This window comes from Anser brachyrhynchus (genome assembly GCF_964034855.1).
Source record: "Anser brachyrhynchus genome assembly, chromosome: W".
NCBI classification, from domain to species: domain Eukaryota; kingdom Metazoa; phylum Chordata; class Aves; order Anseriformes; family Anatidae; genus Anser; species Anser brachyrhynchus.
The window spans coordinates 23232184-23255642 of NC_137704.1; the positions used below are offsets into that span (position 1 = coordinate 23232184).

Genomic DNA, 23459 nt, shown 5'->3' on the forward strand with positions numbered 1-23459 from the left:
CACTCCAACCAGGACTAGAGGGGCCCTGCCTCTGGCCAGGTAGAGGAGAGGGATAACCGGATTTATTGGACTGTGTGGATCCGATGGCCTGGCACATTGGAACCACAGGAATACAAAGCTCTAGTGGACACTGGCGCACAATGTACCTTAATGCTATCAGGCTACCAAGGGACAGAACCCATCTGTATCTCTGGAGTGATGGGGGATCCCAACAATTAACTGTATTGGAAGCTGTAGTGAGTCTAACTGGGAATGAGTGGCAAAAGCATCCCATTGTGACTGGCCCCGAGGCTCCATGCATCCTTGGCATAGACTACCTCAAGAGAGGGCACTTCAAGGATCCAAAAGGGTACCGGTGGGCTTTTGGCATAGCTGCTTTGAGCACAGAGAAGATTAGGCAGCTGTCTACCCTGCCGGGCCTTTCAGAAGACTCTTCCGTTGTAGGATTGCTGAAGGTTGAAGAACAGCAGGTACCAATCGCTACCACAACAGTGCACCGACGGCAATATCTCACCAACCGAGACTCCCTGATCCCCATCCGTGAGTTGGTTCATCGGCTGGAGAGTCAAGGAGTGATCAGCAAGACTCGCTCACCCTTTAATAGTCCCATATGGCCAGTGCGAAAGTCTAATGGTGAGTGGAGGCTAACGGTGGACTACTGCGGCCTGAACGAAGTCACGCCACCACTGAGTGCTGCAGTGCCGGACATGCTAGAACTCCAGTATGAACTGGAATCAAAGGAGGCCAAGTGGTATGCCACAATTGATATCGCTAATGCATTTTTCTCAATCCCTTTGGCAGCAGAGTGCAGGCCGCAGTTTGCTTTCACTTGGAGGGGTGTCCAACACACCTGGAATCGGCTGCCCCAGGGGTGGAAACACAGCCCTACTATTTGCCATGGACTGATCCAGTCTGTGCTGGAACAGGGGGAAGCTCCTGAACACCTGCAGTGCATTGATGACATCCTCGTGTGGGGCAACACAGCAGAAGAAGTTTTTGAGAAAGGGAAGAAAGTAATCCAAATTCTCCTGAAAGCTGGTTTTGCCATTAAACAGAGTAAGGTCAAGGGACCCGCACAGGAAATCCAGTTCTTGGGGGTAAAATGGCAGGATGGACGTCGCCATATTCCGATGGATGTGATCAACAAAATAACGGCAATGTCTCCGCCAACTAGCAAAAAAGAAACACAAGCTTTCCTAGGCCTTGTGGAATTCTGGAGAATGCATGTTCCAGGCTACAGTCAGCTTGTGAGTCCTCTATATCTAATGACTCGAAAGAGAAACTATTTCGAGTGGGGCCCCGAGCAACAATAGACCTTTGAACAAATCAAACAAGAAATAGCTCGTGCAGTAGCCCTTGGGCCTGTCCATACCGGACCAGCTATGCAAAATGTACTTTACACTGAAGCTGGGGAGCATGGGCTCACCTGGAGCCTCTGACAGAAGACCCCAGGAGAAACTCAAGGTCGACCTCTGGGGTTCTGGAGCCGGGACTATCGAGGATCAGAAGACAATTACACCCCAACTGAAAAAGAGATACGGCATATGAGGGCGTTTGAGCTGCTTCAGAAGTTGTGGGTACAGAAGCACAGCTCCTCTTGGCCCCACGGCTACCTGTGTTACATTGGATGTTCAAAGGGAAAATCCCCACTACACACCATGCAACCGATGCTACGTGGAGTAAGTGGATAGCGTTAATTACACAGCGGGCTCGAATGGGGAAACCCAACCGCCCAGGAATCCTGGAAGAGATCATGGACTGGCCAGAGGGCAGATTTCAGAGTACCGACAGAAGAGGTAACCCGTGCTGAAGAGGCACCACCATACAATGAGTTGCCAGAAGACAGAAAGCAGTATGTGTTGTTCTCTGACGGATCCTGCCATGTGGTAGGGGGCCATCGGAAATGGAAAGCTGCTGTGTGGAGTCCCACACGACGAATTGTGGAGGCCATGGAAGGGGAAGGCGAGTCGAGTCAGTATGCAGAAGTGAAAGCCATACAACTAGCCCTAGAAATTGCCGAAAGAGAAAAATGGCCAGTACTGTATCTCTACACTGACTCATGGATGGTGGCAAATGCTCTGTGGGGGTGGCTGCAGCAATGGAAACAGAGCAACTGGCAGCGCAGAGGTAAACCTATCTGGGCTGCTACCCTGTGGCAAGATGTTGCTGCTCGGGTAGAAAACCTGGATGTAAAAGTACATCATGTAGCTGCCCACATGCCCAAGAGTCGTGCTATTGAAGAACATCAGAACAACGAAGAAGTGGATCAAGCTTCAAAAATTGAAGTGGCTCAGGTGGATCTGGACTGGGGATGTAAGGGTGAGCTGTTTGTAGCTCGATGGGCCCATGAAACATCAGGACATCTAGGGAGGGATGCCACATACAGATGGGCTCATGATCGAGGGGTGGACCTGACCATTGAGACCATCACACAGGTTACCCATGAGTGTGAGACCTGTGCTGCAATCAAGAGAGCCGTGAAGGTAAAATCTCCCTGGAACCGGGGGAGGTGTCTAGGGTTTCAATATGGTGAGGCCTGGTAGATTGACTACATCGGACCACTCCCACAAACCCACCAAGGCAAACGGTACATACTCACTATGATAGAAGCAACTACTGGGTGGCTGGAAACATACCCCATAAACCATGCCATGGCCCAAAATACTATCTTGGGCCTGGAAAGACAAGTGCTGTGGCGTCATGGTACGCCAGAGAGAATTGAGTCTGACAGTGGGAGTCATTGGAAACAATCTTGTCACCTCCTGGGCCAAGAGACATGACATTGAGTGGGTGTATCACATCCCTTATCACCCACAAGCCTCTGGGAAGGTTGAGAGGTACAATGGACTGTTAAAGACTATGTTAGGAGCATTGGGTGCTGGGACATGGAAACAATGGGACATAAATCTACCAGAAGCCATTTGGCTAGTTGACAACAGGGGGTCTGACAGCTGTCCTGGTCCTGCTGAAACAAAACCCCTACACACTGTGGGAGAATCTAAAGTCCCTGTAGTGCATGTAGGGAAGTGGATGGGGAAGGCGGTGTGGGTTGCTCCTGCCATGGGAAAAGGCAAACCCATTCGTGGGATTGTCTTCGCCCAAGGACCAGGGTACACCTGGTGGGTCATGCAAAAGGATGAGGATATCAGGTGAGTGCCTCAAGGAGATTTAACCTTGGGAGAAAACTAATCTGTAATCTAAGTTATATGTTGTAGGAAGACACTGCACGATCAACGACAGGTCAACTTTGCAAGGAACCAGGCAAGTGCAACAGTGACGTGAGCTAAGCTGGTGCTCAGGCTACATGTGTTGAGCACCAGCTACATGTGTTGAGGCCCTGCTTCAAGGCCGTGGTCAAGCATCGCTCATTTGTTGGAAGTAGAGAGTAATTTTTTTCCTCTGCACTTCCACACAGCCTTTACTTGTTTTGTTTTGTTTTTTCCCTTTCCCCCTCCCTTTCCCCTTTCCCTTTTTTCCCTTTAGTTAAATTGTTTAATTAATACTAATCTTTCCTTAATAATTATTTTTCCCTTTAATTAAATTATCCTTATCTCAGTCCATGAGTTGTTTCTTTCCTTTACTTCTTCCCCTCCTCTTCTGAGGAGGGGGAGTGAGTGAGCGGTTGTGGTGGAGTTCAGCCGCCTAGCACGGTAAAACCACCACAATCTGTTATATGAGAAAATGGGGTGAAAAAACTTGTCAATCCCACAAATCTCTTAGATTCTCTCTGCAATCTTTTTCTTTTTTTCCATACGTTTGTTTTTGATTTTATAGTCCAGATATTTTGCAAACCGGGGTGAATGTACAATGCAGCAACTTCTTGTCTGCATTATACTCTCTAAGCTCCATAGTGTCACTGCAAACAAATCCATATCCAAAGTTCTGACAGAAACATTGGAAGGGATCCAGTCTAACTTAACATCTGTCTTGCACCAGAATTTCAAGGCTGTAATGAAGCATTGCTCCTGATATAACTTCATTTTATGAGGGCAAAATCTCTGAGAGACTGTGTTTTTATTGGATTTTGTCCCCCTTATTTTGCAGGTGATTTTGAAGGGGGGGAAAGAACATAGCACAGGAGCTACTGGAGTCAACTCGGATTCCTCTCGATCTCATGCTATCATCCAAATCCAAATTAAAGATACAACCAACAGGACATTTGGAAGGTAAGACTAGAACTGGGACTGTTCAGGACTGATGAGGAGATTGACCTCAGGGACATCAGGGAGGCAGCCTAAGAGGAGGTATTGAGTTTGTGGGCATCAGGGAGTTAAATCGGAAGATACAGTTCAAAGGGAATTTAAGAAGTTTCATAGTCCTTTCTCTGCTCCAAGGGGTCGTGCTTGACTCACATCTGTGAGAGGATTGTCAAACTTGCTTGTAAAAATTTCCAGTGAAGAAATTTGTCAATCAAATCTATCCCTTCATCTTCAGTGTTAAAAAGCTTTTCCTGTCTGGGGTGTTAATCTGCCCAAAGGTAGATGTCTGCAATGGACACATCCACATGTGAGCTCATCACCTTTGAAGTCAGTGTAAAGAAAGTCATTTCTGGGATCCAGTTCATCCCATTCTGCATAGTCACCAAAAACAGAGGCAAATCCATCTGACATAAAAGCATTTCTCTCCTGTAATTGACTACAAAGGGAGCCTGGGGTGACTAGCCCAGGTGGAGACGATTCCATTACAGATGTTTACCTTTGGTCAGAGGAATACTAGTACCTCATCTAACCCTCTGATAATTTGAGAATGTGACTCTGATGCCATTTGCACCGGACAAAAAGAGCAGCTTACTTCCTTTTGTAGCAGCCATTAAGACTGCAATTGTGTCTCAGTCATCTTTTTTCCAGACTAAACATCCCCAAGAAATAGGTCTGAGGATAGAGGTCTAAGTATCAACCTTACTGCTGAGTGTCAAAAAATGTGTTGGCACACCCCTACAGCAACTACAATGCAGACTAGCTTCCCAGGATCTTATTTTAAATACAAGGCAAAATGGAAGAGCCACAAATAGTGAAGAGAGGAAAAGGCATAACAGGCAGTTTAGAAATAGAAGTGTATGTGGTTACGTAGGTGTGGCATGTGTGCTTTTTTTTTTCTCTTTTGGTACTGAAAATGAGGTGGAACAGGGGTGGGGAAAGGATCTCAAAATATGTCCATAAGAGAAGTCAGAGCTCTTCCAGAAATAGGTGGACAAAGATGATGATATGGTGCAACAGTCAGTTCATCACATGCAATTGTACTTTCTGTTATGATTGTGCTAGTGCCAGAATGCTCTGATGCTGCTCTGCTGCTACGCTTATTTTGATGCTTCAGATATTTCCATCAGGTGTTTCTCTTTGTTCAAAGGTAGTTATTGCTAATCATTCTTCTGATTTCAAGTGTTGCTTCTCTGTGGTTTAAAAAAGGGAAAAGAAAAAAAAAGGAAAAAAAAAAGGAAATAGAAAAAAAAGAAGCCCCTAAGATAAATGCAACTTTGTTTTTTTTTCTAGGATATCATTCATTGACTTGGCTGGCAGTGAAAGGGCAGCTGATGCCAGAGACTCAGATCGACAAACAAAAATGGAAAGAGCAGAAATAAACCAAGGTCCTTTAGCACCTGAGGAAGGTTTTGTAATTAATTGATTTTTGGATAAAAATGAACTATGGAATAATATGTATATGGATTCAATGGAGGGCAAAAAATATCCGGAGTACTAAGTTTTTTCAGTTTAATGTGTCTCATGCCTGAAAGACAATTTAAGAAGGGAAAGATTTTGTGATGAAAATAAAGTCTTTTTGATTGATTCTTACAGCCAGTTGGGTAAACACAGTATAGAAAATGTTACTTATAGCATGCCAAGTGTCTCATATTTTATGTAGAAAGTTTGTCCCTTTTACTTCCAGAGAATATTGGCTTGGGATTAACATATATGTTTCATAAAAGCACATCTGTTCCTTTTGTGTATTTCACCACTTGAACTCAGGCTTCTCTGTCAAATCAGGAGCAAAGGGCTTAAATACTCAAGAGACCAGGAACTAGCATGCACATGTGGGAGAAAAAGGAACAGGAAGAAATACATTCTTAACGCAAACCATCTTCTCATATAAATGTACACAGTTATGTTAAGAGGGACAAGGAGCAGAAAAATGCTATTTAATATACCACAGAAGCACCTCTAAGTAGAAATTGTGCAGAAGACTTTGCACCTCCTTCGAATTAAAAGGAACAAAGCTCACTGATGACTGAGGGCTTCTCTAAGTGAGATGAAGGTGATTTGCAATCAGTGAGTATGAGTCAGCAGTGCAGAAGTTGCTGTACACAGCCATACCTTGTAGACACTCTTAGCATGCAGTAAATAGGTGGCTCCCTCTGTTTTGAGAATGGAGAATGCTTTTCTTGCACAAAGACTTTCCTGCTGTGGAATATTAGCACTCATACTGGGAGATAGCTTGTAAAGTGAATGTGTTTGCATACTTCGTGATTTCTTGAGTACTTGCCGACGAATAACAGAGTCGTGGGGAATCAGGACTTGAACAGAAGTGATTCCTGAGGACTGAGGTTTAATGTAGGTTTGTGAGACTGTTTTAAAAGGAACTTTAAAATCTGAGTGTGTGCATTTTTGCAGAGTAAGTACCTAGGCAGTCTAGAAGTAGTGATTGAATTAACTATAAAAGGCATTGTTGGTAAGCCTGCAGCCTGTAAAACCTAGCTCTGTCTTTCATGATCATACTGTTCTCTTCTAGCCTTAAAATACATAAAGTTTGTAGTTTGCTACTAGTTTAAATATTTGTGGTGATTTCAGGTAGGATACTCAGATACTGCAATTATGAGAAGCAGTATAGTTCGATCTTGCTAGAGGTGTGATTTTTTAATAAAATGTGGTAAAAGAAAGAAATAGGTGTAATTTCAAGTGGGTGTTGTTCCTTTAAATGTAGGAAGTCTGCTTCATGCTAGTATCAGTATCACCATGACAATACTGTCATCTGCTTATTTTTCCCATGATAAATCTTATAAATGACTTGTCTCGTGGCTATACAGTCCACTTCTGCTGGTTTTAGAGAGCATCCAGGCTTGATATGCAGTGTGATGCTATTCTGCTTATTCCAGTGGAAACGTGGGGAAAAAAGTGTAAACCTCTGTTTGAAAATGACATCTTATCCAAGGCTGGTAATAAATCAAGAGATGTTTCTTCAGGACTACTGGCTACCTCTGTTGATGGTTGCTAGCAAGGAGAACATCTGATGTGTTTTGTGAAAGGCATAGGTGTAGCTAGCTGCACATGTTCTGCTGGTTTTAAAAGTTCTGTGTATAGTTCTTATTTATTAGCCTCTCAAAGGCCACGTTGAAGCATTTATGTAGACAGACAGGCTGCATCTGTACTGCCTTCTGAGCATGGCCTTAAACTGGGCTTGAACCCAGCTCCCCCTACAGCTAACTGGTGCTGGTTCGTGCTCTCCCCGCTGGTGGGGTGTGGGGCTTTGCACCGGTGTGAGGAGGAAAGAGATCATCTGCCTTCTAACAGAGTCCAGCGTACCCACACTTACAGTGTGCATGGGTGGAATATCTAGACTGCAGATTAGAATGAGTATGGGGAGGAATATGCCTTTGTTTAGCTCATATGAAAAAGCTCTGGTATGAAAATATTAAATATTGTCAGTGGCATAAGAAATTTGCACTGCTGTTATCTAAACAGCAGTATTTTGTTACATTTTCAGAAGGGAGAGAATTTCTTTTAGAAGAAAGGAATTTATAAGAGATAAAGCTCAGAAAGCTCTGTTCTTAGGATGTTACAGGTTTATGAATCCAGCGTACACCTGCCATGCAAGCTGCAGAATAGTCTGTTGTACACCTGATCTGACTAAAAAGTAGGTAGCTATGGTGCAGGCAGCAGCAGGTCCACAGTAGCATGGAGCTCTGTGTGTGCTGAACATTAGTGTATTTACACAGACTTTTGGACATGTTTTTATAGCCCACAGAACCGGCAGGCTGGGCTAGGGATGCTCTGTGCTGCAGTTTTGCTCTCTGAATGCAGCTAAACTGCTGCCAATGCCTGAACTAGCTGAAGCTGGCCATTCATTGCTGTGGCAGCAACGGACTCCGCTTGCGAGGGACACTGTAGGAATTAAAGTGCATGAGGGAAATAGTAAATTCATAGGTTAGATTTGATGCAATTCATTTAAGTGTTATTGTCAGTGTTTCACTGAAATATTTCCCCCCCTCTGTTTTTTTCTTTTCTTTTATAGCTAAAGGAATGCATTTGGGCCTTGGATCAGGAGCACGCGCATACACCTTTCCGGCAAAGCAAATTAACTCAGGTAAAAGGAGCAGAAAGGCAACGGTAGTAGATACTCCACTGGTGAGGACAAAATGAAAATTAAAAAACCTCATGATTCAGTAACTATTATTAAACCCTTGGGGAAAAAAAAAAAAAAGGAGAGAGAAATGCATAACTCTTCCAAAAAATAATGTTAATCACAGGGTTGAGGCCAACTGCCAGCTCACCCAGTCTATCCTGGGGACTAGCACAGTAGTTTAAAACAAACAAGCAAACAAACAAACAGAAACCTAGCTTCCCCAAAAGTGCCCTAACTTTCAAATTCTGGGATTGAATCTTCGTTGTTCTGTGTGAATTTTTATATGAAGAGCCCAATGAACTAGTCATAATTGGATATTCATATTGTGTATAACTCCAGAAACAGACTCTTTCAGAGTTACATCCATTTCCACCCACTCTGTAACCAGTCTTCCATCTTATGTGCAGTAACGGTTACGGGAGTTTTGATAAACATTTCTTTGCTGCAGTTGTAACATATGTTTTGAGGAATAAAGCATATGGGCACCCTTGTGATGCCTGTCTTGTTCAGAGTGCTGATTAACACTCATAGTGATTTTAAATTTGTGAGAAAAATCTCAATTTCCTTCAGACAGGATCTTCTGTGAAGCTATTTTATTTGCGATTGCAATGGCGGGCGTCCCGCCAATTAGGAGCGCATTATAGTAAACATATCACAGAGTGTACCCAGCTCCACCTGGGGGAGGGTGAAGGACAAGTGGAGAGCTTGTGGGTGAGAATTAAGGGGTGGGCTGGTATGGGGGACACTGTTGTGGGGGTGTACTACAGGTCACCAGATCAGGAGGAGGAGGTCGATGAGGCCTTCTACAAGCAGCTGGTAGTAGCCTCATGATCACGGGCGTTGGTTCTCATGGGGGACTTCAATTATCCAGACATCTGTTGGGTAAGCAACTCGGCCAGGCACGCACAGTCCAAACGGTTCCTACAATGCGTTGAAGACAATTTTCTGACGCAAGTGGTGGAGGAGCCGATGAGGCGGGGGGTGCTTCTGGACCTTGTCCTTACCAACAGGGATGGGCTTGTTAGGGATGTGAAGGTTGGGGGCAGCTTGGGATGCAGCGACCATGAGATGGTGGAGTTCAAGATGGAACTTGGTGGAAGAAGTAAGGCTAAAAGCAGGATTGCTACCCTGGACTTTCAGAGAGCCAACTTCGACCTCTTCCGGGACCTGCTTGGGGAAATCTCATGGGCTAGATTACTAGAAGGCAAGGGTGCTTGTGAGAGCTGGGCAACATTTAAACAGCACTTCTTCCAAGCTCAGGATCGGTGCATCCCTAAGAGTAGGAAATCGGGGAAGGGGGGCAGGAAACCTGCGTGGATGAGCAAGGAGCTCATCGACAAGATCAAAAGGAAGAGGAAGGTCTATGAAATGTGGGAAAAGGGCCTGTCCTCTTGGGAGGAGTATAGAAGTGTTGTCAGGGCCTGCAGGGACGCAATGAGGAAGGCTAAAGCCCACCTAGAGATGAGGCTTGCAAAAGAGATAAAGGATAATAAGAAGGGTTTTTTTAAGTATGTAAACAGTAAAAGGAAGACTAGGGATAATGTGGGTCCCTTGCTGAATGAGGGGGGTGTTCTGGTAACGGGAGCTGCTGAGAATGCAGAGATACTGAATGCTTTCTTTGCTTCAGTCTTTGCTTCAAGGACTCCCCCCCGGGACTCCTCGACCCTGGCAGGAGGAGAAAGGGTCTGGGAAATGGAGGGCTCCCCCCTGTTTGACGAGAGAGTGGTTCGGGAGCGTCTGAGTGGGCTCAACGCACACAAATCCATGGGTCCCGATGGGATGCATCCACGTGTGCTAAGGGAGTTGGCAGAGGTGATCGCCAAACCGCTATCATCTTTGAAAGGTCCTGGAGAACAGGAGAGGTGCCTGAAGACTGGAGGATAGCCAATGTCACTCCGGTCTTCAAGAAGGGCAAGAAGGAGGATCCGGGAAACTACAGGCCAGTCAGTCTCACCTCTGTCCCTGGAAAGGTGTTGGAACAGCTTGTTCCGGATGCCATCTCCAAGCAATTGGAAGAGAAGAATGTTATGAGGAGTAGTCAGCATGGATTCACCAAGGGGAAGTCGTGCTCGACCAACCTCGTTGCCTTCTATGATGACATCACCAGCTGGGTAGATGGGGGGAGAGCAGTGGATGTCATCTACCTTGACTTTAACAAGGCTTTCGATACTATCTCCCACAACATCCTGATAGCGAAGCTGAGAAAGTGTGGGATAGAGGAGTGGACAGTAAGGTGGGTTGAGAACTGGCTGACTGGCCGAGCTCAGAGGGTGGTGATCAGCAGCACAGAGTCCGGCTGGAGACCTGTGACTAGCGGCGTTCCCCAGGGGTCGGTGCTGGGTCCACTCTTGTTCAACATCTTCATCGACGACCTTGATGAGGGAATAGTGTCTGCCCTCAGCAAGTACGCCGATGACACAAAGCTGGGAGGAGTGGCTGACACGCCAGAAGGCTGTGCTGCCATTCAGCGAGACCTGGGCGGGCTGGAGAGATGGGCAGGAAGAAACCAAATGAGGTTTAATAAGAGCAAGCGTAGAGTCCTGCACCTGGGAAGGAACGACCGGACGTATCAGTACAGGCTGGGGGACGACCTGCTGGAGAGGAGCTCTGAGGAGAAGGACCTGGGGGTCCTGGTGGACGACAGGTTGGCCATGAGCCAGCATTGTGCCCTGGTGGCCAAGAGGGCCAATGGGATCCTGGCGTGCATTAAAAGGAGCATGGCCAGCAGGTCAAGGGAGGTGATCCTCCCCCTCTACTCTGCCCTGGTCAGGACTCACCTGGAGTACTGTGTCCAGTTCTGGGCTCCCCGGTACAAAAAAGACAGGGATCTCCTGGAAAGAGTCCAGCGGAGGGCCACAAAGATGATACAGGGCCTGGAGCATCTTCCCTATGAGGAAAGGCTGAGAGGCCTGGGTCTGTTCAGCCTGGAGAAAAGAAGACTGAGAGGGGATCTCATCAATGTGTATAAATACCTGAGGTGTGGGAGACAGAGGGATTTGGCCAACCTCTTTTCAGTGGTTTGTGGGGACAGGACAAGGGGTAATGGCCACAAGATGGAGCACAGGAAGTTCCGCACCAACATGAGAAAGAACTTCTTCACAGTGAGGGTGATGGAGCACTGGAACAGGCTGCCCAGGGAGGTTGTGGAGTCTCCTTCTCTGGAGATATTCAAGGCCCATCTGGATGCCTACCTGGGCAGCCTGCTCTAAGGAACCTGCTTTAGCAGGGGGGTTGGACCCGATGATCTTTCGAGGTCCCTTCCATCCCCTACAATTCTGTGATTCTGTGATTCTGTGATATCATAACCTTTTATTCCCTATTACCCGACACCTGATCACCTCCCCTGTTTTCTCATTGGCTGAGTACTAAATTGAAAAATTTATATGAATCCAGCGATTCAATTTAATTTAAATTGAATCCAGCTAAATTCAATTTAAATTGAAAATTGTCTGCAATTAGCATTATTAGGAGTGTCAATCTGACTTTAACACTCCTATTTTGCCCGTATAACTGAGGACCTTTACCCTGTGGTGGCAAACCCATATACTTTTCTAACATGGTTAACACCAGAGCTAACTTGGTTTACCATTTTACACCTGAAGGATGCCTTCTTCTGCCTCCCTCTCCATGAAGCCAGCCAGAAAATTTTTGCATTTGAATGGGAAAGCCCTAAAAGCGGGTGAAAAACACAGCTCACATGGACAAGGTTGCCTCAGGGCTTTAAAAATTCACCCACCTTATTCGGAGAACAACTCGCGAAGGACTTGGAGACCTGGGAAGCCCCACCAGGAGAAGGAAGGCTGTTGCAGTACGTAGATGACCTCCTAATAGCCACCCAGACAGAAGAAGCCTGTGTGGCCTGGACAGTAAGCCTTTTAAACTTTCTGTGACTCCAGGGATACTGGGTATCGAAGAAGGCTCAGGTGGTAAAGCAGAAGGTGATTTACCTGAGTTATGAGGTTAGTGCCGGGCAGTGGACCTTGGGGCAGGACCACAAAGAAGCAGTATGTCAAACCCCGAAACCTGAGATGATAAAGGAACTGCGAACCATTTTGGGAATGACGGGGTGATGCAGATTGTGGATCTATAATTACGGATTGCTTGTAAAACCGCTGTATGCACTCATTACAAATGGGAACAGGGACCTCCAATGGACAAAGGAGGCCACGTGAGCCTTGGACCAACTAAAGAAGGCTCTCATGTCAGCTCCAGCTCTGGGACTTCCAGATGTGAATAAACCATTCTTCCTCTTCTCCCATGAGAAACAGAGGATTGCCCTGGGAATACTAGCACAGGACCTGGGCCCATATCAAAGGGCCCAGGTCTTAATAAGCAAGGCCCAGTTGCTTATTTTTCTAAGCAGCTGGATGCTGCCACCAAGGGATGGCCGGGGTGCCTCAGAGTCGTTGCAGCAGTGGTGCTAAATATCCAGGAAGCATGCAAGTTCACCTTGGGCCAGAAAATAACTGTGCTAGTGTCTCACACAGTGTCCGCAGTGCTGGAAGTGAAAGGCAGTCACTGGCTTTCCCCACAAAGGTTAAACCAAGGGCAGCCAGTACACCACGACTGCCTGGAGACCATCGAAGCTACCTACTCCAGCCGTCCAGATCTGAAGGACACTCCTGGTGATGATGTGGAAACATGGTTCACTGATGGGAGCAGCTACATCATCAGCGGAAAACGACATGCTGGGTATGCAGTTACCACTTGCAAAAAGGTAATAGAATCTGAAACTTTGCCAACAGATACCTCTGCACAAAAGGCCGAGATAATTGCTCTGACCCATGCCTTAGAAATAGCAAAAGGAAAGAAAATAAACATCTATACGGACTCAAGGTATGCATTTGGAGTCGTGCACCCACACGAAGCCATCTGGAAAGAAAGAGGACTGTTAAATTCGCAAGGGAAAAATATCAAACATGCGAAAGAGATAATATGCTTATTGGAAGTGGTCCAGCTACCTGAAAAGGTAGCAGTCATGCGTATTAAGGCACACCGGAAGGTGAGCTCAGAATTGGAAGAAGGATATGATCTGGCGAACAGAGAGGCAAAAGAAGCAGCAAAAGGTGAGATAGCAACTGAGGGAGCCCTAATCCTAGACGGGCAGATCCCCCTTGAAGGTAAGATAGTATATAACAAAAAGGACAGAAAATTAATCGAAAGTCAAAAGGGAGAGTATAACCAAGAGGGATGGGCTATTACTGAAGAAGGGAAAGGGAAATTAGTCATCCCCTCTAATTTGCTATGGTCACTAGTAAGGGAAGAACACCGGAAAACTCATTGGGGAATAAATTCCCTATATAACGATCTGATTGGGAAAATTACGGCTAGGAATTTGTATGCTACTGTCACACAAGTAACCCGACAATGTGACCTCTGCCTCCAGACCAACCCCAAAAATACCCCCAAACCGAAATTGGGCCAAATTGGGAAAGGCCATGGGCCTGGACAACAATGGCAGATTGACTTTTCTGAACTTCCAAGAAAAGGGGGGTATTGATATTTGTTAGTATTAACGGATACTTTTTTAGGTTGGCCAGAGGCAGTACCCACTAGAACTGCCAAAGCCCGAGAGGTAACCAAGGTACTGCTACAGGAAATACTACCATGCTTCGGAGTTCCAGCCACCATGTCCTCAGACAGGGGGCCACACTTTATCTCAAAAATAGTACAGCTAATTAGTCGGCATTTGGGCATAGACTGGGAACTCCACACTCCATACCACCCTCAATCGAGTGGCCAAGTGGAGAAAATGAACCATTTGATCAAACAATATATTGTAAGGTTAGGGCAAGAAGCTAACTTGCCCTGGCCCCAAGCTCTCCCGCTAGCATTGCTGCGGATTTGGACTAAGCCCCGAACTAAAGAAAAATTAAGTCCTTTTGAAATGCTTTATGGGAAACCATACGGGGTCCAGAAGGGAATGTCTACCCAGGTTAGGGAAGAGATGCTGACTACCTATATGGTGGCTTTGAGTAAGCAACTTAGAGAAATAGAAAAACACGTGGCTGGAACTGAGAGCTGGATGGACCGGTACATGACATACAGCCTGGAGATTACGTATATGTCAAGTCTCTTGCAGAGAAAACTTTGAAACCACAGTGGGAAGGACCATACCAGGTGCTCCTTACTACCTTCACCGCAATTAAGATCATTAGGGAAGGAAGTGAAGAGGTTTTCCCGGTTGAAGTCCAAAAGGCTGTTTGGGACAATGCCAATGATTTTGAGAGGAAGTTTCAATCTTGGTGGACTCTGGTAAATTTTACCTATGATCCCATTGTTAACATGGCTACTGCCTTTGTGCTTACTATACGTAATGCCACAGTTTATGTTATCCACCCCATCACTGCACAAGGATTAAACCATGAGGAGACAGTGCTCTATCCTTTGGAGCATAGAACATGGGCACGGATGGGGAGTGGGAAATGGCAGTCTGTAAATCTGGAATCATGTGTTACCCGGGAACAACAAGGATTTATCTGTGAAAGCAACACAACTGACGCTCAGGATGTATGTCTTGACACTGAGCAAGGTGTTTGCCACTTTGAAATTCATCCAAATACTAGTCAAAAGACTGTGCTTATATATATTGGTCAAGGCTGTGTGTAAGAACTGCTTGTGCTTTTGTAGAAGTAGATAAGGAGAATATAACTCTCCCTAGCAAAAATAATTCTAACTTTTGCATTTGTAACTTTGTTAGAATTGTCAGGTGTGATTTTTATATTTGGCACCAGTGGTATCCCACCGGTTGATCAAGTCTAACAACACAATGTATCACAAGTTATTACCTACACCTATTGGGATGAACCTCACGTTAGTGAGGCAATTAGTTAAACACCAAGACCTGATCAAAAGGCATTCAGGAAAATGGAGAAAAGACATTAATTACTGTCCATCACGACACCAAGGAAATAAGTAAGATTCTACGAAGGGTGAAACAAGACGCTAGTTGCTAAATCAATTTTAAAATGTTTTTCAGGTTCTAAATGGCTTCTAAGAAGTTGGGGTCTGACTCTCATGGTAAGTGGAATTTGGTATCCTTGTCCTATCAGTAGGATGAATCTTACTGTTGCTGCTGAGTAATGTCCTGGCCATCGAGACTAATCTGTTCAGCCCCTGACTGGCTTTTTTGTTAGGAACAAAGTGCCTTGGCTTCCTTCTTGCATATCTGCTTGCTAACGCTGTGCCTGTTCTCTGGTTAAACTGAAGTTCAGCCTATGACTATCCCCCATCATCCCTGCCCCTCTCTTATGAGAGAGTGGCTGAGGTGGAGCTCAGCCGCCCACCTGAGTAAAACCACCACGTTACCATCGAAACAGTGGCTTGGATGTTACTTTGTATATGTTGGTTTTGCTTTTTGTATTGAATTTACTGTTAGAAGACAAATCGAGTCTTTATCTATTTGAGTATTCAGGTAGTAAGGTCATCTATTTAAAAAAAAAAAAAAAGTGAAGGATTCTTTACTTTCTGGGTCAGTTTTCAAGTTTTCCTAGACTAGTACTGTTGTGATTGGGCTGAATGCTATGAGCATCAGTGTTTTGCTTCAGAAACACTTTTTTTTTCTATTAACTGTCCTAAAACAGTTGGTGTCTCTTAGCACATGCTTGATGTTTTTGTAGCAGGATTGTATTCAAGAGAAGCATTGTATTAGAAATAGAATAGCATTGTATTAGAAAATTAACATACTGGAAAGAACCAAGAAAGTTTTTATTCCTTAGTCTAGGTGCTGAGGTTAAACTGACAGCCATCAGTTCAGCTCATCTAGTCTGGGTGCACTTAGGTTTTTTACTGTCCCAAAACAAGGGATGTTGCTCTGTAAATACCACAGAGTGTGTTCTATGGCTAGTGTGTATTTCAGGCAAACAAGAAGGCTGTGGAAGGGGAGGTGTCTCCCACTTACTGTGTCAATAGGTCTAATAAGACAAGTATTTGCATACTGAGCAATTTGGGCTGTGAGATTGGTGCAAAGAGGTAATTGTGCTTGGCTTGTGTGCTTGGATCATCCCAGTTAGAGCTGGACTTGTAGCAGTGGGACTAACCAGGGCATGGTAGCAGCAGGCAAGCTTGACTCTGAGCCTTTAGGAGGAGATAAGGCTGTCTCTGACCTGGCTGTGATGTAAGTGTAAGCACAAAGGCTGCCACAATTGCTACTTCTGCATAAACACGCACTGTTGTATCCAAGTTCTCACACTGCCAGCTCAAATACTGTTTGGGTGTCGTGGTGTTGGTGGCCAGCGAGGTGCAGTTTGAGTGCTGTACTGTGTACTGCTTCTCAGTAAGGACCAGTGAAAATACTATTATATTCTGCCTGGAGCGCTCTTTTGTTTTGGTAGTATGGGTGCCATGTAGGTTGTTCAGCCTGAGGGTGTCAGGGCTAGAGGAAATGCCCTCTGTGTCCCAACAGGGCTCTGGGACCAGCCAATGCAGTTTATAGCACAAGAGGTCAACTGATGACAGCACATAAACATTTGATTCCAAATTAACAGGATATTCCTGTTCTCAAAAGCTGCTTGTCCTCTTGGAGCTTGTGGCTGCCTTGTTGTAGATGAGTCAACAGTGAAGGAGCACAAATAGTACTTAAACTGTCATCCAAGTATGAAAATGGGTCACATAAAAATGGCAAGTCACAGCTCACTGAGCAAGAGGTTAGTCACCAAACATCTTACATTGCCACTAATGTCTTGTTGGATCTGTAGCATTCGGAGCAAAGTTACAAATGATAACAAAAATTTGGAGTGTTTGTCTAGTAATATACAGTCAAAAACCTTGTATGTAATTCCAGAAGGTTAGACCAGTTAATCTAGAAACTGACTACAATTTATGTTATGGGTTTTCTCGCACTTCTTCACAGCAGCTCATGGAAAAAAAAAACTTTAGTCTGGCTTCTTGGAGGAGCTTGAGTTGTTGGTGATTCTGCCTAGTGAGTTTGCAGGGTGCTTGAAAAGTTTTTGTCCTAAAACACTATAAATACTACACGTAAGTGACAGATGTAAAGCACAGATGGAGGACCATGGAATAAGTCTGTGGCCTCCCACTGGAGTGATCACAAATCAGACTGGATCCAGTTAGATTGCCTTGTTTGGAAAGTCAGAATTGCTACACTGAATGTTCTTGAGCTATTTCACCGTGTTTTGTTTAAAGCAGATCTCCTGGACTTGGGGCTACTTTGTCCTTGTGACCCCTTCTGTCCAAATGTTACTTTCCACTTGTATGTCAAACCTTTTTTTTTTCTTAGCTGCTCTACAGCTGGGTCATTTTAAAACTTGCTTTGAATATAACAAAAACTGATGGCTCCTTCTATAGAGGCATAACAGAACGCAACATTCAGGAGAGCTTCAATTTCTGGTTGTGTAGGCATAGTGTTGTCATGAGGGAAGCTAAGATGCTGGAATATTAACTTCAAAATCTGCTCAGCGATTGGAGTGTTGTAAAATATAGTTATGGACTAGAATATTCTTTTAAAAAGAACAAAACTGAAGCAATGAAGTCCAGGCATATTCAGTGTGTTTCTTATCACGCAACTTCCTTTGTATTGAGTCACATTGTGTGGTTGGGGTAGCAGAGAAAGAGTAGCTGCCAAATACAGAAACATGAGACTTAACTGAATGCATCAAATTTGTATGGTTTTTGATACAATTTCTTCTTGTGATCTTAGGGCCTTTCAGTTATCTCGATGACGTCCCATTTAAGATAGGAGACAAATTTAAAACCCCTTCGAAGGTTGGATTACCCATTGGTTTCTGCCTGCCTGATTCTTCTCAGCTTGTCAGAGAAGCCCAGGTAAGGATGGTTTGTGCACTTCTGCTCTTTCCTCTGTGACCCTAGGTCTTCAACGTGCGATGCTGTGAACTATATTTTTTATATATATATATCTTCACTGTGCTATACTGTTATTTCATAGTCTGCTAGAATGTAGAGGAAGATAATATTGTAAGCCATGCAAAAAGTTTGTACTACTTGTCACTATAAAAAGTCTGATGGCATTTATTTTAGTGTATCTACTCCAAAAAACCCACAGTGTTTTTGTGTAACAGGTAAGGGTTTAAATGCTACCCTGACATTGCTAAACTAAGTTGTAAACTAAGTTGCTAAACTAAGAGGAAAGATGGTAATAATTGAAACACCCATGCTATGGCATACCCTCAAACAGGGTTCTACAAGTATGACCATATTCTGTGCTATCTCTGTTTTCCAGCCAAGCTGGGGTTCAAATACAGTACGCCTGGTTGGATTGCAACGCCTCGAATAAAATGATGTGATCATGTAGGCTATGCCTTGCACAGAACTACTTGGCTTTTTTACAGTTCTGGTGGGAGCTATTCAAAGTAGTAACAGTGCATTGAGGCTAAATTGACCAAAGCCATGTACTTAGTATTTCATGTGTCTAAACGTGTGTTTGTATGTATACAGCTATGATAGCTCTGCTCAGATGGCAAAGTGTGGAATGAATAGTGCCCAGCACTTCTGCCAGTGAGTTGTGTTTCAAAATCACCTTGCTGATAAATTATATGTCCCATCTCTTAGAGCTAAAGGAAGGGAAAACTACTTAGTATAGAGTTGAGATAGGTCTCCAGGTTCTCTCTGGAGCCTGCTATGGGATGGATAGCACAGTGTGAGTCCCAGAAAAGCCCAGCAGAGGCGTAGCAAACCTTCCTGACTTGTTGCTCTTCAGAGCTAGGATGTCTTATTACCCGTTTGGTTATGTGACATCATCCTGGCAAGCAGGCTGTAATTCTTGTGAGTCACAGGTAGGTTACACCCTGGACTTAGCTTTGTAGGCTGTGTTCTCTGAATGTTTTGTCATGATATGGAGGGCGCTAAGGGCATCTGGTCTCTGTAAGATATTAAAGCTTCACATGTATTTAGTGTGTTCAGAATTTTGTCCTCTCAATCAGGCTACCACAGTGGCCTGTGCGCTGGTAGTGAGTAGCTTATCTAAATGTCTTATGTGCTAACCCAACCCTGAAGGAGCTGATGTCAAATGAGAAAAGCTTGTGGGATCCAGTCATGCCAAGAACAGTGGCAAAATCTGCTACTACAGGAAGTTGTTGTCAGAGTAGCCAGCACATCCCCTTTGGCTGATGAGTCCTTAGCACAGGTATGAGAATGCTGATACCTCTCCAACCAGTGGGTCTAAAACTAGTGTCAGGTCCCTTAGGAATCTTTTAGGGGGAACTGATAAATACCTTATTGCTCTTTGGATGCAAAAATTACTCTTCTGTAGTATTGAATGCCTTGTTCAGTGGTGCCAGATCTGGGTGTGACTGTCCATCATGTGTGACATCGCTGTCACTGACACTTCAGGCTTCCACTGACTGCATCTATTTTCTTGTTGGAATAGGGGGAGAGAGTTGTGAAACTGATCTTGTGATCATCAGTAGCTCTAAACAAAACTAAATGTAGGATGGACACAAAATATGAGATTCTGATCCAGACTATAGCCAGATTTTGCTGCAAGAGGTAAAATGAACTACTGCTGGTGTCTCCTAGTTTTGCCATTCTGTAGGTTATAAGAGATGCTGGGGAAAAATTGTCTGTCTGTGATGAATCATGTAGTTCTTGCTCTGTGTTACTTGTGTTACTTCTGCTGTAAAGTAGTAGCTGTGATTCTTATAACTTGTCTTTATTTTTTTCCCTCTTTCCTTCTCTACCACTGGTCAGTATGACTTCTCCCTGGAAAAGAAAACAATCGAGTGGGCTGAAGATATCAAAAAAATTCAAGCTGCCCAGAAAGAAGCTGAACGCAAGGCAGAAGAAGCAATAGCAAACTCAAAAGCAGCCCCAGAGGACAGCAACAGAATGGGGTTCTCAGAGGGACCTTGCCCTGAGGCCATGCCTCCTCCTATTAACCCCATCCTCGCTGGTCTGCAGCACAATAACATTCTTACTCCCACGCCAGCCGACAGCAGTGCTGTGAAGCAGAAAGTTCTTAGTCCACCTCGCCCCAAAGCAGACTTCAACCCAGCTGATTTTGAAAGTGAAGAAGACCCATTTGACAAACTGGAATTAAAAACTATCGATGATAAGGAGGAGTTAAAAAACATTCTGGAAATCCATGTCGGTACTACTGGGCCGGTTGTTGCCCAGCTGTTAGATAGCAGTTTGCCCAAAGGAGGGTCTGAGTCTGTGTTGCAAGATCAGGAGGTTCTGGCATTCATAGAAAGGGCCACGTTGGACTTCAAGCCCCTTCACAAACCCAATGGCTTTATCACTTTGCCACAGTTGGGAAAGTGTGAAAAGATGTCCTTGTCTTCCAAAGTGTCCCTGTCCCCCATCACTTCAGTGAGCAATATCAAATCCCTATCCTTTCCTAAACTCGACTCCGATGAGAGTGATCAAAAATCACCAAAGCTCATGAGCACTTTTCACAGCACTACCTGTCTCCACAACGGCACTTTTCTCAGCTCTTTGCAGGCCTGTGCTCAGACTAAAGCTAGCAAACTGAACGGACACCATGTGGTTGGTCTGTCTGCTTTAAACGAGGACAGTGGCATGGAGACATCAACGTTATCCTCTTCAACCAGGCTGCCTTCCCTGGCTGTGTCAACAGTTCGTACGGAAGAAGAATCGTCTCAAAGCACAGCGACCACGGTAAACACGCGGTGGATTAAAACTGAGTTTGTGGGGGAGATGTGGAGGTGTGGAGGCAAATGTTGATTCTAAAATGTCCCGTGGCTTTGTATTTAATTTCATTTAATGTGTGGTGTGTAGATAGGACAGGTCACGTACAGTAATTCTTTTATGTGGCAAAATCATCAGCCCAACAGGTCTTCATGCTGACAGTTGTGAACCTCAGGCTACTGCTCACAGGCTTCTCCCTGCTCCCCTCCCATCTCTGAAACCAATTCTGGTGACTTTTTTCAGCTTCTCAGCTCTTGTTGTTCATAGTTATACATAGCTGCATGCCTTTTGAGCTAACTGTAAGATTTCTTCCATGGTTTCTTACCTGTGAGGATGGGAGGATTGCTTTTTGGATACCAAAAGCAGTTTTGAAGACCATCTCAGATTTACAGATTTTGGTTGCTGTACAGCTCTGAGACAGGAGTTTGAAGCTTTGTTGCTTCTAACTTATAGCAAGTTCTGAGAGTACTTCGGGGACACCTAACTTGATGCCATCTGTTGTGGCTTTGTGAGTGGGAGTCCAGATTTGAGTGAACTTGGGCACTTTTTTCCAAAGAACCTAAGATCTGGACACCAATACTTATGAATTCTAATGGAAACTGTATAGCCAAATCTTCTAATTAGCTCTAAAATGTGAGATTTGGAAGGCTGCTTCTGTCCTGTGCGCGGTGGTTTTGCGTTCTTGCTGGTGTACTGTAGGTTTTTGTGACACCATGTGCTCTAAAACTGGTGATGGTCCTTCTCTTCCCACTGTTCTTTCATCTCTCTTCAGGCTTAAGTAAATGCAGTATTATTTGAGAAATGCAGTATTCTGGCAACTAGCATATCCCTCAGAGCATAGCAGAATAGGTGCTTATGGATCACTAGAGCAAATTCAATGCTGTAAGCTTTGGCAGGAGCAGCGGTGTGCTGAGCAAGTGCTTGCTGTTACAAATCACAGGTTTGAGGGGAGATTGCCTCATTGTATGAGGCTCAGAGGTGAAGCCTTGGAGCATGACGTCTCTAGGGATTAACATGAAAGATCACTTACCACTAGGTAGATGGGCCTTAAGATAACCAAATTATCACTGCAAGTACTTAAATCTCTGTGCTAGATTAAATCCTAGTGAAGACCGAGAGGGGAGGTGTGTTCTCGACAATGCTGTAAGGGAAGGTACAAAAGGTTTTAAAAACTAAAAAAGGAATTAACAAATAGACTTACTAGGAGACGTAATAAAAATCATCACTTGAAACTGTGTGTTTTGTAAGTAGCAAGCCAAGAAATAGGTATGTTGACAGAACTAGTTCTTTCTATTGAATTTCCAAGGCTTCTGAATATGCTTGTTTCCTATTTCCACAATAAGGTCCCAGTGGCTGGAAAAGGACAGCAGAGTTGCAAGAAGTTGAAGTATAGGCAAGGACCGTAACAAAAATCCTCGGAGTATGAAAAGGATAGAGAAGGAAATCAGAGTAAACCATGTGGCCGACAGAAGGAGGACACAATCCTCCTACTGCAAGATTGCACGAGAAGAAGCCTGGTGATTTTATAAAGCTTCAATATACTTCTGTCCCAGTGTGTTGCACAGTGCTGTTTACATACATGTTTTTTCCCTCACAAGTTCAGAAATCATAACTTTGGATTTGGAGTTACCACTGGAGCATGTTTTACCAGTAAATTGGATCTAAGGGTTTTTTGGATGCAAATAAACTTGTGATTTCTCTGCTGCACTGATTCTGGCCTGGGTGGTTCCCTTTTTCCTCGCGGTATTTCTTGAAGCTCACGGGTTTACTTTTTGCAACTTTGGCAGAGGAAGAAATGACTAGCGAAGACAACCAGTTGAAATTAAACAATTGTTTAGAGACCTGAATTTGTATGGAATGTCTTATTTGTGGAAATATTTGGTTATGGGAGGATGGACACTCCCGATGGACCATTCAGAATGGACACGCTCCCAGATAGTGTACAAAGTCCCTAAAAGTAGGAACAGTGTGCAAGCATGGGCTGAAAGCACTGCATGCCTTCTTGAAAGGCACTGAAATGCAGGCTTGAGTCTTAAGGGAGCACAGCTTCTGAGTGGCCGCCAGCTCTGGCTTTGTCTCCTGCAGTTCCTTTAGGTGATTCTGTCCTCCACTGGAAGTCCTTTGATCATGAGCACAGGTTATCAAGCTCAAGTAGATCAAGGAGCTGCTTTACCATGACTTGAATCCCTGGTGTCAGAAACAGTTTGGGTTCTTCTCGCTGTTGCATTAATAACAGAGCATCGTTCATTTGGAGTATTTGATAACCAGCTGATTTTAGGGCTATTCCAGACCCCTATTTCACTGTATCCCATATTCTAGTGCTTTATGCTCTGCCAAAAGAGTCTGGAGAAGGGTGTAATTTGAAGAGCTTTCAAACCCCTCTTACGACCATCAGGACCAGGTTCTTAGGTAAACCAGTCTATCAAACTGCATGTGATTTCTCGTGCTTTGTCTCCTGGAAGAGAAATTGAGTGGCAATGTAGAACAAACCCCCTCGCCTCCCC

General features: G+C 44.6%; 1 protein-coding gene across 4 annotated transcripts in view; it reads left to right on the forward strand.

The window, feature by feature from the left end:
- Nucleotides 1-22667, forward strand: part of LOC308184771 (ubiquitin-associated protein 1-like) — a 73986-nt gene extending 51319 nt beyond the window's left edge. For 2 of the 4 annotated variants that reach the window (XM_080572300.1, XM_080572302.1), the window contains exons 2-4: nt 15314-15354; nt 17990-18114; nt 19996-22667. In XM_080572300.1, coding sequence (XP_080428426.1) covers nt 15321-15354; nt 17990-18114; nt 19996-20991 — 1155 coding nt within the window. In that variant the 5' untranslated portion in view covers nt 15314-15320 and the 3' untranslated portion in view covers nt 20992-22667. Of the gene's footprint in view, nt 1-13267; nt 13401-15313; nt 15355-17989; nt 18115-19995 lie in introns of those variants that run through there. The other 2 variants (XM_080572303.1, XM_080572301.1) reach the window with 2 other exon arrangements.
- The last annotated feature ends 792 nt before the right edge of the window (nt 22668-23459 follow it).